The following is a 15,357-nucleotide window of genomic DNA, read 5'->3' as shown; positions in this document are numbered from 1 at the left end:
AACTCAGAAAAAAACCACCCTGCCTGCCCTACTTCTTAGCTCCTCCTCAAATTCCAGGCCAGCTGAGACATCCCCTCCAATTCTCCAAAATGGAGCCGACTCTGCCTCTGCCTCTTGCAACGTGTTCGTTCAAAAGTTCAAAGCTGAAAAGCAGGGTTTTGATTGTTTTCTTCTCTATGGTGTTATTCACAGCCTTGCTGGGCCTCCTGCAGCTCAAATTCTTAAAGGCCAAAGTCAAAGACTTCTATGCCTTTGAAGTGAAGGATTGGAAAGGAAGGACTGTTTCCTTGGAGAAATACAGAGGCAAAGTAAGTGGGGTCTTTTGTTTCAAGAATCTTACAAAGCAACCGCACCCATTATGAGTAACAGTGAATTTTGTATCTTCCACAGAAGAAGCGGTGGCAACTTTCTTACAGATTTTTTAAAAAACATTTTTGGCAGGTTGGGGAATGGGAAGGATTCTGGAGTACAATAATATTTCCTAATGCATGCAGCCAAGCTGCAGTAAAGGCTTTTTTTCTGCAACTGTAGTCCTCAAGGAACTGGATGTTAAGATAGTGAAGGGGAATTTTTGGCATTCCAGATTTTGACAAACTGCTTCTCCCAGTCATAAGCGGACTGGGGCTCATGGGAAGTGGAGTTCAGTATCATCGAGAGGGCCTTGTGCTAGGTCCACTTTGTACCTGCAAAAAGGAGGATTGTTTCGTTCTGGTTGCTTTTAAGATCTGCAGAGGCATCCAGCAGTTGGCAACCAGGCATCTGAAAAATCCAATCCTTGCATAATTCTTCAAAATATTTCCACATTTAATTACAGAAATAAAACGAGGAACATTGGCATTTTGGAAACGTCAACATGATCCAATGGATCTCTGCTGGACCTCATAAGCATCTGATGAACCAGAATTCTTAAAATCTGTTTACTTAATGGTTCTTATTCTCTTCTAGGCCTTATGATGCTGTGAGCTGTTGGAAACTGGCTGAATTATTCTCGGAGTTGACAATATTAAATATTTATGATCTATTTCTTTCAGTTAGTTTTATTTATTAACACTATCTGACTGAAATAAATTAAACTTCAAATATTTCACTTTGCCTGTGTACTTTGCTTCTATGCAATTCCTATTATTTTTAGCAGCAGAAATATGTTCCTCAGTCTAAAAGGGCTTATATTGTGATGGTTGGTAGCTTTTTTTCCTCCCCTGAACTGAAACAAAACTGAGTTCATATGCTTTTCTGAATTTAAATTGCTGAGATGACCAGGAGGGAGAGACATGTTGCATTAATATCAAACTCACCAGCCACTCATCTTTTTCTTTTTATTCTCCCATTTCCCATCTTTCTGGAAGGCATCTCTAGTTGTAAACGTGGCCAGTCATTGCCAGCACACAGACAAGAACTACGTCATGCTGCAGGAACTGCACAGAGAGTTTGGATCAACTCACTTCACGGTGCTGGCCTTCCCCTGCAATCAGTACGGAGAATCGGAACCCGGCACAATCCAGGAGATTGCTTATTTTGCAAAATCAAATTATGGAGTAACTTTTCCCATTTTCAACAAAATTAGGATTCTAGGAACTGAAGCATCACCAGCTTTCAGATTTCTGATAGGTGAGCTTGGGTCTCTCTTATATTGCAAACTCTTTTACAATTTCCTGCAATGATAATTTAGGGAAGAGAACAGACAGAGAACAGCTGAATTCTATGTGTACAGGAAATTACACATCAAATCTCAGAATTTGGGGAGTACACTTAGAATTCAGTTCCCAGAACTTATCAGCTTTTGTTTTGTAAGACCTAGGCTGCATCTGCACTGCAGAAATAATAGTTTGACAACACTTTAACTGAAATGGCTCAGTGCTATGGAATCCTAGGATCTGTAGTTTTGTGAGATATTTTAGCTTTCTCTGACAGAAAGTTCTGGTGCCCCACCAAACCACAAATCCTAGGATTCCATAGCATTGAGGCATGGCAGTGAAAGTCAGGTCAAACAGCTTTATTTCTGCAATGCAGATTCAGCCCTAGGGTAGTAATCATCTATATAAATTTCAATGTATCCTGGAATTTTATCATGGTAACAAAACGTCTAGGTCAGTGGTGGAGTTAGGGCTGGGCCCTCGCAGCCTTTGGCTGAGCTTAGCACATACTTTTATTTTCTACTTCCCTATGGCTGCCCATGGCTGCTCCTCTATAGCACATGGCATGTAGCTGGATATCCTAAATCAAGCAAATGGAGTATAAAGTTCCACCCACACTATCTTCTCTGCACTGGAGCGGCTGTTATGCTCCAGAAGGAACCACTGCCATTGGTGCTGCTTACCAATGAAAGTATTACAGAGTTGGAAGAGACTTCAAGGGCCATCAAGTCGAACCTCCACCATGCAATAATGCACAGTCCCAAGTACCCCAGAGGCACATGCAGGAACTCATAATCAAAGCACCCCAACAGGTGGCTATCCAACCTCTGTTTAAAAACCTCCATAGAAAGAGACCCCATCACTCTCTGAAGCAAGGGTGCATTTACAAATGGAGTCCTCTTCTTACCCTTCCCTTCTAAACCCAAAATAGGATCTGTATCTTCATTGGTTGGCTCTGTACTGCTGAACTGAAGCCTCTAGTTTCTTACTAACTTAGAGAAAAAGTGTTCAGAGAATCAATATGATTTCAGCACATCACTGTTTTGGTCTCAGCAGAAGTTATAGCTTGCAACCTAAATGTGCCTTTTGTTATTCTTTCAGAGTCATCCAAGAAAGAGCCAAAGTGGAATTTCTGGAAGTATCTCGTTAGTCCAGAAGGCAAAGTTGTGAAGTTCTGGAGGCCTGAGGAGCCCATAGAAAGCATCAAGCCAGATATTGCTGCTCTGGTTAGGCAGATCATTTTAAAAAAGAGAGAAGACCTCTGAGAAAGCTGTGATGCCTTCTGACACCTTAATGACACCATCTCTGCTAAGCCTTTTCATACAGTCCTCCTTGATCATGGTAAAAAAACATACAGCATGGAGAGGGGGTGTTGCTAATTTGTTTCATGGTAACAGGACATGCTGAGGACAAGTGAAAAAGAGTATTGATGTGTTAATATTGCACTTTTCCCAACTGAGCCCTGGAGATGTGTTTCAAAAATGCATAACTGACATATCTGGCTAATGAAACCCATTTAAAAAGTGGCAGAAAGTATCAGTGAGTGTTGAGTAGTGGTTTGAGACCAGGGTTTGAATCCCCACTCAACCATGGAAACCCACTGGCTAAACTTGGACAAATCACACTCTCTCAGCCTCAGAAGAAGGTAAGAGCAAACCTCCTCTGAAGAAATCTTGCCAAGAAACCTCCCCCCCTCCCAAAAGATAGGGTCACATTAGGGTTGCCATAAGTTGGAAAGGACTTGAAGGTGCCCAACAACAAGTAAAGCTATGCAATGAACATGATACTGAACCATAATCATCTAGGGCACTTTCCAAAGTGATTTCCTGCTGTGTTTATGTAAAAAAACTAAATAACTGTACAAAACACACTATTTAGGAATAACAAAAGAACATTCCAGAAATCCTGGTTCCAAATTATCTGTGTTTAGCATAGTTAGCATGTTTCCTTTGGAAGTCATTTTCGGAGTGCTCTCAGAGTGCAATACTGTACTGTTCCCAATGGCCTAGGCTGGCCTTGAATGTTCTTAGGTGAGGGGCAACCCCTGAGAACCCAGATAATATGCTAAGAGAAATTTATGGAAACAATTCCTTAGCATTATGAGATGAAGCCATATCATTTCAATCCAAAAATGAAAAAGCATCTGAAAATCTTCCTAGGATACATGCTGTTTATCCACTTTGGCTTTTCAGGAACGGTCAGAATCTGGCCTGATTTTCAACATGACTGTGTGTGTGTGTCTTGCGTTGTAAAGAAATATGGTATGCAGATTAATGTTCTAGGTTGCAATAGATAGTCCATTGGCATGGAGGCTTTGGTGGTGGTCAGAGAAGAACACCATAGGGGAATAGTGAGGCCAAAATCTTGTTGGTGACTTCTATTAACATAACTCCTGGTTAGACGGCAGGATAAGCATAAATACTTTTAAAACATTGCACAAAGAGGTACCTCCTTACATAACACCTTTTCTCCAGCCCTACCACCCCATCACTTTTTAGCTGCAGGGGTGCACCTGGATATGGTGTGACTTTTGCAGAGCCAGGGTAAGATATAGATTTTTGCTCCATTGGAGGCAGGGGGATCTTAGTTCAAGTCTCAAGGTTACTAATTGCCTCTTCCTAAACCAGAGCTTTGAAAAATAACTCTTAGATTATAACTCGCAACACATTGGCTGTGCTGGCTATGGGATTCTGGTAGTTATAGTGCAAAAAATAACTTTTTCAACCTCTTCTGTAAAATAATTGAATGAAGATATTTTTGGCACGTTACAGACCGTCTGAAAGCAGCAGTCTGCCGCCGCTGTCATTAGCAGCACCGAGGAGCCCCAGCGGCCAAACCACGAGGCTCCCCGGCACCGCAAAAAAGAAGCGCCAAAATGGCGCTTCTTGTTGTGGCGCACTAATGACGCCGCAAGGCACCAATGGTGCACTCGTGGCGTCATTAGCGCCGCACGATGTGCAGACGCTAAACATCCGCTACGTCAAGATGACGGCGCCCATGTAGAACGGGCGCCGCCATTTTGTATGTCCCCAGGATGTACTAGGGTTAGGGGCGTGCGTAAAGCATGCCCTTTCCTAACCCTAGTAAGTTCTGGGGACATACTTTACGCCCGTGTGGAACGGGCCATAGTTTCCCAGCAGGTTATTTAACATGCCATTTGCCTGACATGAACAACCAATGAAAAATTTTCCAGACATTGAATCATTTCATGTAAAATTGTACCATATATTTACTATACAGCCTAGCTTTGTGTCAAGATAGTGGAGAATGGTTGCATTGTGGAGTAAGGGTCCAAAAAATGTAAATAGTTTTAATTAAAAGTTTTATTTTTTAAAAGAGATAGGAAAATCCAAATCTGGTGTGGGTTTTTTTTTTAGTATATTGGTTTACACATGCATGCAGAAAACTATGTTGCACTATGCACTAGTGAATTAATGAAGAACATTCTTGAAGGTTATTGTTTAAGTTAAAAGGAGAAAGGTTAGTGTACAAGATATATTGAATATTTATCTAGTCAAAATAGCAAGATCCCCAGACAGCAGATTTTTGGGGTACACAAAGTTTGTAGAATTTCATTTCTTGGATTTACAAAAGATCCTAGAGGAAAATTTTGAAGAGCCCAAGGATACTGAGCATGCCCACCTATTATAACATAAATAAATTCCTAACATTTTGTTATAGTCTAGAATTGGAGCTGATCATGGTGGCCCTTAAGAAGCTTGTAACCTACAACTACTATCAGTCCTTACCAGCACATGGGAAAGTTTAAGAATTACGTCTGGAGAGTCAGGGTTTCCCTCACTTTATTCGGCCTAGTTGACCATTTATATCTTCAGGCCCATTCATAAGAATTCCCACACATCTGTACCTCAGTTACTGGAATCTCCTGATTGTCCAACTTTGATATGTGTCCACTGTGCAGCAACTGTGAGTCAACAATGTCCTGTGTAAATACATTTAGACATGCAGTAAACTCAGGCTTTCCATCCATCCTTCCGCCCTGTACCTTCAAAAAGATGTTCAGTGCTACATCATTATCATGCTGAGACAAATGTTAAAATCTTTATGTTAAATAGTGTTCTTTACACTGGTATTCCCAAAAGCCCTGTTGGGAAAATAGTCTGTATAGAGCAACCCATGGCCTGTGTAGGGAAACCAATGGCCATCCAGATATTATTGGACTTCAGCTCTCATCAGATTTTGAATTTCAATTAACATTCTCACACACCAAGGGCATATATAGGTCTGTCCCTGGCTTTCCACTCCACCAAATGCATCTGAGGAAGTAGACTTAAGCCTATGAAAGCTCATGTTGCCAACGTTTTTCTTTCAGTTAGTCTCAAAGGTGCTATAAGATCTCTCACATTCTCTCAATAACTTTACCTAGCCCTTTTGTTTCATCCACAGAAAAGAGGCAGGCAAATTTCTAATGGAATGAAAACACAACAAATAGAATAGTTCTAGGTGTGAATGATTTTCAATGTCTCTTTGAAATGCTAAAAATCTGGGGACTAAAGGAAACTTTCATTGGAATAGAATTCTAACTGGGAGCAATGCCTTCATACTCCACCCACCCAGGCACCCCCCCCCCCACCCCCATATCTACACCCCTGGATAGGAACCATTGTCAAACAGCAACTCTCAACAGCCCTTACCAACTTAGGCCAATAATGATTGTAGGTTACATACTTGATGGCAGTTATGCCCATCTTGGGTCCCTAGATGTCATTGGCGTTCATCTCCTAGGAACTCTGGTCATTGGCTGTGCTGCCTCAAGATTATGAGTTTGAAGGGCAGCAACATCTGGGATCCCAGGGTAAACAACCACTACATTAGAAGTTCAAAAGCACCCTGATTCAGATACTTATGAGTGCAGATTGCTAAATCCTCTGCTACTTTTGAGGATCCTTGGTTTTCAAAGAATACAATTTAATCCACCTAGACTATGGCTAATCTTCATACCATAAAATCTCAATTCATAGACCTCACTGCCTTGCCACAAGAACTAGCACAGACTCCCAATATCATAGCTTTCTTTTCCTCTTCCATCAGTTGGCAATATGTTAGCCTTAACAGACTACTAGTGTGGAATAAATGAACCAAGCAATGAGGCAAAATTGGGAAGTGCAAGCATTTGAAGAGAAATAAAGTTTAAGGCTTTCATGGCTGGCATCCATAGTTTTTGTGGGGGTTTTGGGCTATGTGGCCATGTTCTAGAAGAGTTTCTTCCTGACATTTTGCCAGCATCTGTCGCTGGCATCTTGAAGATGCCAGTGACAGATGCTGGCGAAACGTCAGGAAGAAACTCTTCTAGAACATGGCCACATAGCCTAAAAATCTCACAAAAAACTATAGAAATAAAGTTTATTCTCTATTGAAAGTTTTGACCTAATTGCATACAGTGTAAATTGGAGATTTACACAGGGGTGGGCATCTTGTTTGTGTGGGGGGCACACTGGTCACCGTAGTCACTGATTACTTCGGGGTGTAATTCCCACCTCTCATTTACACAGTGATCGTTGCTACAGTTCTCTATCACAGAGACAAATTTAAAACATTAACCAATGTTGTGAAGTCATGCAATAATGTGGAAGTGTATTTAGTTGCTGGAATATGTATAACAGCTAACTAAGAGTACACTGCCAAGCCATCACATACTGAAAATACTGATACAATTTCATTTAATTTCTTGATATTCTTCCATAAAGGCACCAAACCAGATCAAACCCTACATTAAAATAATATAGCTGAAAACATTCTGAAATACAAACATTAAACAAGCATTAAATACAAATCACTTAAGAATATTAGATTAAAACAGTTAAAAGCACATTAAAAACTGCCTATTGCACTACCCCAACCAATTAAAAATGGAAGGCTTTTAAATAGAAAGGCCTTTGCTTGCCAAAAAAAAAAAAAAAAAAAGCAGGGAGCAGGACAATTGAACCTGCCTTGGCAGAGAATTTCATAGATGGAGGAGCCATTGAGCAGGTTCTCTCCTGGATCCTCACTAGCCATACCTGTGAAGATGGTGGGGCTCAGAAAAAGCCCCCCTCTGAAGACCTTAAAATGTGTAGGCTTGTATAGAGATATGTGGTCTTTTAGACAGGCTGCACCTAAACTGTACTGGGCTTTGAATTCTGCCCAGAAATGGACCGACAGACAGTGAAGTTGTTTCAGCAAGTGAGTTATATGCTGCATATTCTAGCCCCAGTCAACAGTCTAGCCACAATGTTTTGGACTTACTGAAGCTTCTGAAAGATTTTCAATGGCAGCCCTACGTAATCTAAATGGGATATAATCAAGGCATGTGTTACCATAGCAAATCTGACTTCTCAAGGAATGGCCATAGCTGGAGCACTAAATGTGAAAACACACTCCTGGTCACTGGCTTCCGAGCTCAAGGTTCAGTTGAAGAGTATGTCCAGGCTACAAACCTGAGATTTCAGGGGGAGTTTAACCCCATCCAGCACATCCATCTTGTCTGGATTAAGTTTCAATTTGTTCACACTCATCCATTATCAACAACAGACACCAGTTTAGTACTGAAACAGCTTCCATGGAGTTGAATGGAAAGTAGAGGTAAAGTTGGGTGTCATGAGAATATTGGTGACGTTTAACCACAAATCTCCAGGAAATATAGCAATTTAATGTAGATGTTAAACATTATGAGGGCCAGAAGTGAACTCTGAGGGACATCACAGATCAAAGGTCAGGGTGTTGAACAGGAGTGCCCCAGCACCACTTTTTGCTACACCTCTCCAAGAAGGACTTCAGCCACTGTAAAACAGTGCATTCTATTTCCATCTCAAAAAGGCAGCCCAGAAGGATACCATGGTCAATGGTATCAAAAACCACGGAGATGTCCAGAAGAACCAACAGGGAGAGTATGCTCATATATAATCAGAGCTTGGAGAAATTAGTATTAGTGTAAAACAATGTCAAATCATGCAATAGTAGTCAATTGATGTTAACTTGCTAAATAATTTTTACAGAATTTATTATTTTTATTTGATTGCCTAAATCATTACAATTCTAAAATATCATTTCAAATAACTAACAATGGCTAGTAACAAATTAAAACAATAAGACACAGCAACCTTTACTTTAAATATAACACGGTTGGCAGAATGCTTAAAATAACACTTGAAATTAAGGTTGAGCAAAATGAATAGACCAATTAATTAATCTGAATGCATTATTTTAAAGCTTTGAGTTGGACTCTATAATTACAGAGTTCAAAGTAAGAACAGTACAGCTGTAGATCACAGAATCTTATGAGCACTTTGGGTAACTGAACTCAGTCATACAAAAACTGCACCTGCTCCATTTTCCATCACACCCCACAGGACGCAGCCTCCAATTTTTTCAACACCAGTCACTTCCATGCTCTTTTTGGCCCCAAAGGTGGCACTTGCCTTGACACAAGATTTAAATAGAGGGTTATGTCCCCGTGCAGGCCTCTGGAAATGATTCTCCATTGTCAGCCCACCCACCCCCCTTCACATTTTTAAAATGAAGGAGGGTTTTGGAGCCATGCAAAAGTTGCCATACCATGAAGACAACCATGCAGGATGAAGAATGTTTAGAAGTCCGCAACTATGTCAGCATTTCAAGAAGATCAACATTAGGAAGTTTCTCACAATGATGGCAGAATTTTTTCAAGATAGTGTTATACAGATGCCTGTGGTGGTTTGATGATCAAAATATGTGCCGTAGGTTGGCAGCTGAATGTCAGCTGGTGTCATTCATATATTCATCCAGCTAACAATACACTGCCATTCCACCACACACACAGCTCCGTAGCATCTTTTTCTTGACAACCATTCTCACAACAACTAAGAGTGCAGTAACAACTTCTGGGAGTGATATGTAGCAGCCAACTAACTCTGCAGCACTTACTATTTGAGGTAACAAAAAGGCCAAGGATGGTGCCATTTAATAGCCAAGCAGTCACAAGACAAGGTCGGTTTAAGAGGATTTTCTACTAGCCTTTATATGAAGATGATTCAGTCATTCAATTTAGCACCAATTTATTATAAGATTCACAACCATAGATTGTTAGAATCAGAAACAGTACAATGCCAGTCTTAAAAATAATGTCATGTAGGAAAGATTTTAAATAAACATTTCCATCTCTCTAAAGAGGATGTATCCTCAGCTAATTTAGGCTGCATCCACACTGCAGAAATAATCCAGTTTGATTATTCACAGATTTGATCAATATGTTCTCTTTAGGGATTTGTAGGACATCCAATGTAATTCCATGGTCAATTTCTGGTGGAAGTTAACCAAAGAGTTGCACTGGAGAACCTAGAGATTCCTAAAGAGATGTTTTCTCAGGTAAAAAAAAATGTGTTTTTTTATTTGCAGTTTTTCCACTTTCATGGAGGTCCTGTACTTCCAATCCCAGTGAATGTGGAGAGCCCAGTGTTCTCCTATATTTGTTTGAGGGGTCAGTCAGGCATCGGGGTTTTTTAGTGCAACTATGCGAATAATCTCACTCACACATTCTGGGTTCGTTGTTCACACTATGAAACAGCATCTCTGCGAGTTTAGTTGCTCACACGCACCAGCACTCAAATAAATAATGATGCAAATGTATTCAAAATATATTCAAGGCATACAAAGTTTTATCCCAGTTTATCCAGGGTCTGTTTGCAATGGTTATTCACACAGCCAAGATTGCAAATCTTTTTTAAAAATTCAGAGAAAACCCCTGAGATCAATTATCCCTGTTTAAGAAAAAACGTTATCGGATGCATTTGAAATACATGTGAACAAGAAAGATTCAATCCAGATTCTACATGGATTATTTTCATCATCTTAATAACCCCTCAGACTGATAAAGAAAAGGTGGACATCTCATTAGTGTACACACGGGGGTGCAATTCCATTACTTTTGCCATGTTTTGGACCGCATCAATGTGGAGTGCAACTAGCAGCTGTAAGAAATGAATATATTTAAACAGCCAGCTAGTAGTGCACTGCCAAAGCGACACAGCCCTGTGTTCACTTTCTCTGCCAGTTCCTTCTCATGTGCAGCTCAAAAATTACTACTGTCACTGAGCCTTCTCAATAATCAATGATATAATCAGCATACCAAAAAATGCATTTCTTGTCTTAATAATGCACATCATTTAATGTTTGCACAGCATGGCTATGCTGGCCAAGGAAGATGCTGTAGTCTAACAGGTGACCATCTAGAGGGCATGAGCTTGAAGAAGGCTGAGTACAAAAGACAAAAAGCAAAACTTCACAGAAGAGGAAGAGATTACTCAGTCAATATTGCAAAGTTTCACAATTGGCTCACCTTATTTGGCATCCTCCTACTTAGCAAGCGTTGTTCTCTGCTCCATCTGAGGTCTCTTCCAAGTGTCTTCATTATGTTTTCCTTTAAAACAACCATACAAGTAAACAATTGTGCCATTTAATTTCCAGGCATTAGATCTAAACCACATAGATGTCAACCCATTCTCACTGATTTGTCATAACAAAACAGACAAGGCACCAGGTTCCGTCTGATCTCCGAAGCTAAGCAGAGTCAGACTTGGTTAGTACCTGGATGGGAGACCACTGAGGAATCCAAGGTGGTGTAGGCTATATTTCAGAGGAAGGAACTGGCAAAAAAAACCCCACCTCTTGTGTATTCCTTGCCTAAGAAAACCTTATGAAATGCATGGGGCTGCATAAATCCATAGAGGACTTGAAGACATGTATACACGCATACAGTGAACATCCAGCCTGGCCCTCCCCTGTCTAAGAGAGATAGAAAAGTATAGGAAGATATATCCTACCTAATCAATTCAGAGACACACTTAGATTAAGAAGGTGAAATAGTGTAACCTGCAGTAAATTGATGGGTGCTTATTATATAGGTTAGCCCTTGCTTATAAGAACTGGTTAAGATTTAAGAACATGACAGATTAATGGGAAGTCGAAGGCTTTCATGGCCGGCATCCATAATTTTTTGTGGGTTTTTCGGGCTATGTGGCCATGTTCTAGAAGAGTTTGTTCCTGACATTTCGCCAGTATCTGTGGCTGGCTTCTTCAGAGAAAGATGCCAGCCACAGATGCTGGCGAAATGTCAGGAATAAACTCTTCTAGAACACAGCCACTTGGCTCGAAAAACCCACAAAAAAACACAACAGATCCATCAAACAGTTATCGGCCTTGTCCTTTCTTTCCTGATCCAGAGCTTGTAAAGTTACATTTTTGAAGGATAGCTCCTACAGTCCCCAATCATGGTCCAAAAAGTAACTTTCCCAAGACCTGCCTTTTTCTCTAAAATATTTTAAATCGTGCAATTCGATGTATGTTTGAGAGCCAGCATGGTGCAGCAGTTTGAGTGTTGGACTACAACTCTGGAGGCCAGGGTTCGAATCCTGGCTGGGCTATGTAAAAACTTGCTGGATGAGCTTAGGCAAGGTCACACTCTCTCAGCCTCTCTGAACAAATACTGCCAAGAAAACCCTGTGATAGGTCTGCCTTAGGGTGGCCCTAAATTGGGAATGACTTGAAGGCACACAACATCAACAACAATCCCCATGATATTGAATGGTAGTTTACTCCCTGACACTCCCACCCTTCTCTCTCAGTGACCAGATGTTCTAACTGGAAAGGAGGACAAGGCACGGAAAATTGTAGGACATTCAAGGGGAAAACAGAGGGCATGTCAAAACAAAAGCTAAAAGCAAGATTATAAATATAAATCCATGCTTCTTAGTCATGCTCAAAACCCTCCTGGACAGAAGGTTAAAGTGTAGGCCACATCTGGTAAAAGGAGGATGTCTGGTCACCCTGTCCTAACTGCAAAGGAGGACCAGACACCTCAAAATGTAGGACATTCAAGAAAAAATTCAGACACGCCCAAATAAAAGCGATAAACACTAATGTAAATATAAACTCAGGTTTCTGAGTCATGACCCAAATGGAGGATGTTTTGAAATGTAGGACATGTCCTGGAAAAGGAGGATGTCTGGTCAACCTGCTTCTCCCTCTCTTCCAAGTGGGATTCTGCTTGACCCAGAGAAGCCGAATCATGAGGAGGAATGAAAGGGATCGTGTAGATTTACCCACAGCACATCTTCATCCGTCTTGACCTTCCGGGCTGCGGATCTTTCCAACTTCCACTCCATCTCTCAAAGCAAGGAGAGGATGAGGATGGTTGGTTTCTGGAGAGAGCTTTGGCTGGAGCTGAGCAATGCTTCTCATCAGCCTTTTCCTGCTGATCCTCCCCTACTACAGGGAATGGCCTCCCATGGGCTGAAAGGAACAACAAATGTTGGGAATTCTAGTTTGCATTCCCAAGATCTCCATTTCAACCCTGCCCAGGGTGATAGCCAAATGTAGGACCTCCAAGAAAAATGGAGGACATGCCCAAACGAAAGCTTTTTTTAAAAAACCCTCACATAAATATTAAATTCGTATTTCTTAGTCCTGCTCAAAATGGAGGGCCCTTTTGGGACTCCTCCTGGGCAAAAGGCTGAAATGGAGGACACATCTGGGGAAAGGAGGACCTCTGGTCACCCTGACCAAGGGCCAGTTTTGCTTCCCCTCCAGCCTTAGTTAGTCTTGCCAGATTGTTCAAAATATCAATAAGAGGAGGACAGTCAGGGTGCCCACATGTCCTAAAGGAGGACAAGGCACCGCAAAATGGAGGACCTTTAAGAAAAAATGGAGGCTACCACCAACTAAAAACACTCATATAGAATGTACAGTATTTAGTCCTGCTCCAAATGGAGGACCTTTAAGGAAAAATGGAGGACATGACCAAAGAAAAGCTTTAAAAAGCATTTATATTAAATATACAGTCATCCTTCTTTAGTCCTGCTCAAAATGGAGGGCCTTCTTAGAATCCCTCCCGGACAGAAGGCCTGAAATGGAGAACGGGTCCGGGAGAAGGAGGACGCTGCCCTCCTCCCTGGGTGCCTAGATCCCCCTTCCCACTGGGCTGGGCTGCGTCACTCACTCCCTTCCCAGTCAAAACCCCAACTCAAAACCAGCGGGGCTTTGGAATCTTTTTAAAAAGCCAGACAAAGCGGCAAGTGGCGCGGGAATACCTCTCCCCGGCCCCTGATTGGCTGCCGGGCCCAGTGACGAAAGGAGGTTCCCTGGGAATGGAACGTTGGGGCGCGGAACGTTCGGAGGCGGCGGGATTCCCCCCGCGGGGCTCAGAGCCAGGCTCCCGGGCAAAGCCCCGCTTCGCTGCAAGGTTGCCGCGGGGCCAGAGCGGGCAAGAAGGCCTGGAGCCCCAGGGCGGGCAAAGGAGCGCCGAGCGAGGAGGACCCTGGCCTTCCCTCAAGGCCCTCCATGCTTTTCCTGCTGCACACCTCTTTTCCAGGGCTGGATTAACCCTGAAGCCAAATAAGCACCTGCTTAGCATCATCATCATCATCATCATCACGATTTTATTTATATCCCGCCTTTCCAGAAGGATCAAGGCGGGTTACAATAGACTATATAAATAAATACATAATACATACATAACTAAGATTAGACATCCCTTATCCCTTACTTTAAACTAAAATACCAACACTATAAATGCATATTATTATTATTATTATTATTATTATTGGGCAGCATTATTTGAATGATTACAATTTCGAGGCCCAGTTGAAGACACTCTCGTTCAAAGAGGCATTCCAAATTACTGGTTGTTTAATCTGCTCATTGCTTTGTCTTTGTTGTATATTGTTTATTGCACGTTTTCTTTATTGTGTTCATTTTAATAATTTTAGAGATATTTTACATCATGTAATTCTGTTGTTTTAGATCAGTGGTCCCCAAACTGTGCCCTTTTCTTTTCCATTTAATATTTTTACTTAATTTTTTGTTTTATTTTATGTGCTTTTATTATTTATTTATTTATTTATAATAATAATAATAATAATAATATGTTGTTGTTATGTTTTCTTTATTTTAGAGATATTTTAAATCATGTAATGCTGTTGTTTCAGATCAGTGGCCCCCAAACTCTGCCGTTTAGGAGATTTTGGACTTCAACTCCCAGAAGCCTCAGCCATGTTGGCCAATAGCCTGGGATTCTGGGAGCTGAAGTCCAAAATCTCTTAAAGGGCACAGTTTGGGGAACCACTATTTTAGCTTGGCAGGTTTTTATTTTATTTTTTCTTATTTTATTTGACCCTTACTATGTAAAGTGCGGTGCAAAACTTACAGCGCTCTATAAATAAATGATGTTGTTGTTGTTGTTGTTGTTTCTTACCCATGGATCCCATGGATCAAGGTGGGGAACAACAACAACAACAAACAGGTAAATAATCTCAGTGAAAACACATCAATTTAAAATGGCAAATAACATATACACATATTAAAAGGATCCACATTTAAAAATCATCACAGTTTTAAAATCATCTTTAAAATCAATTTGAAAAAGCATCAAGGGAAGAAGGGTGGCAGGTACCACAGACATTTTCCATTGCCAGATTTACCATGGGCTGCCATGGTGCAAAACTGCAAATGGTGCAGCTGAGCCATGCTTTGGACTTGGACTCTGGAGACAAGGGTTCGAATCCCGGCTCGGCCATGGAAACACGCCGGGTGAGTTCCTGCACGGCAGGGCTTGGACCGGATGGCCCTTGTGGTCTATTCCAGCTCTATGATTCTAAAAGTCACATTTTCTCAGCCTCAAAGGATGGCCATGGCAAAGGGAAAGCCCTCTCAGAAGAAACTTGCCAAGAAAACCCTTGTGTGACTGCTGTGT

The 15,357-nt window shown here is 41.3% G+C and overlaps 2 protein-coding genes across 2 annotated transcripts in view; one reads left to right on the top strand and one right to left on the bottom strand.

Annotated features, from left to right (window-relative positions):
* LOC149324035 (cell division cycle protein 20 homolog B-like) overlaps positions 1-12,772 on the bottom strand; it is a 36,014-nt gene extending 23,242 nt beyond the window's left edge. The window contains exons 1-3 of the mRNA XM_089513253.1: positions 12,710-12,772; positions 10,948-11,028; positions 5,503-5,577 (exon numbers count right to left, since the gene is read on the bottom strand). Coding sequence (XP_089369379.1) covers positions 5,503-5,577; positions 10,948-11,028; positions 12,710-12,772 — 219 coding nt within the window. The remainder of the gene's footprint in view (positions 1-5,502; positions 5,578-10,947; positions 11,029-12,709) is intronic.
* On the top strand, positions 90-4,972 carry LOC149324036 (protein peroxidase GPX8-like). The gene is made up of 3 exons (XM_089513244.1): positions 90-308; positions 1,347-1,608; positions 2,736-4,972. The coding sequence occupies exons 1-3, from the start codon at positions 90-92 to the stop codon at positions 2,897-2,899; spliced, it is 645 nt and encodes a 214-aa protein (XP_089369370.1). The 3' UTR covers positions 2,900-4,972.
* Positions 12,773-15,357: the final 2,585 nt, after the last annotated feature.

The sequence above is a fragment of the Sceloporus occidentalis genome, unplaced genomic scaffold (genome assembly GCF_023333645.1).
Source record: "Sceloporus occidentalis isolate IW3139 unplaced genomic scaffold, rSceOcc1.0.p SCAF_1, whole genome shotgun sequence".
Lineage (NCBI taxonomy): Eukaryota > Metazoa > Chordata > Lepidosauria > Squamata > Phrynosomatidae > Sceloporus > Sceloporus occidentalis.
Note: the sequence above shows the minus strand (reverse complement) of the source record. Positions and strands in the feature narration are given on the sequence as shown.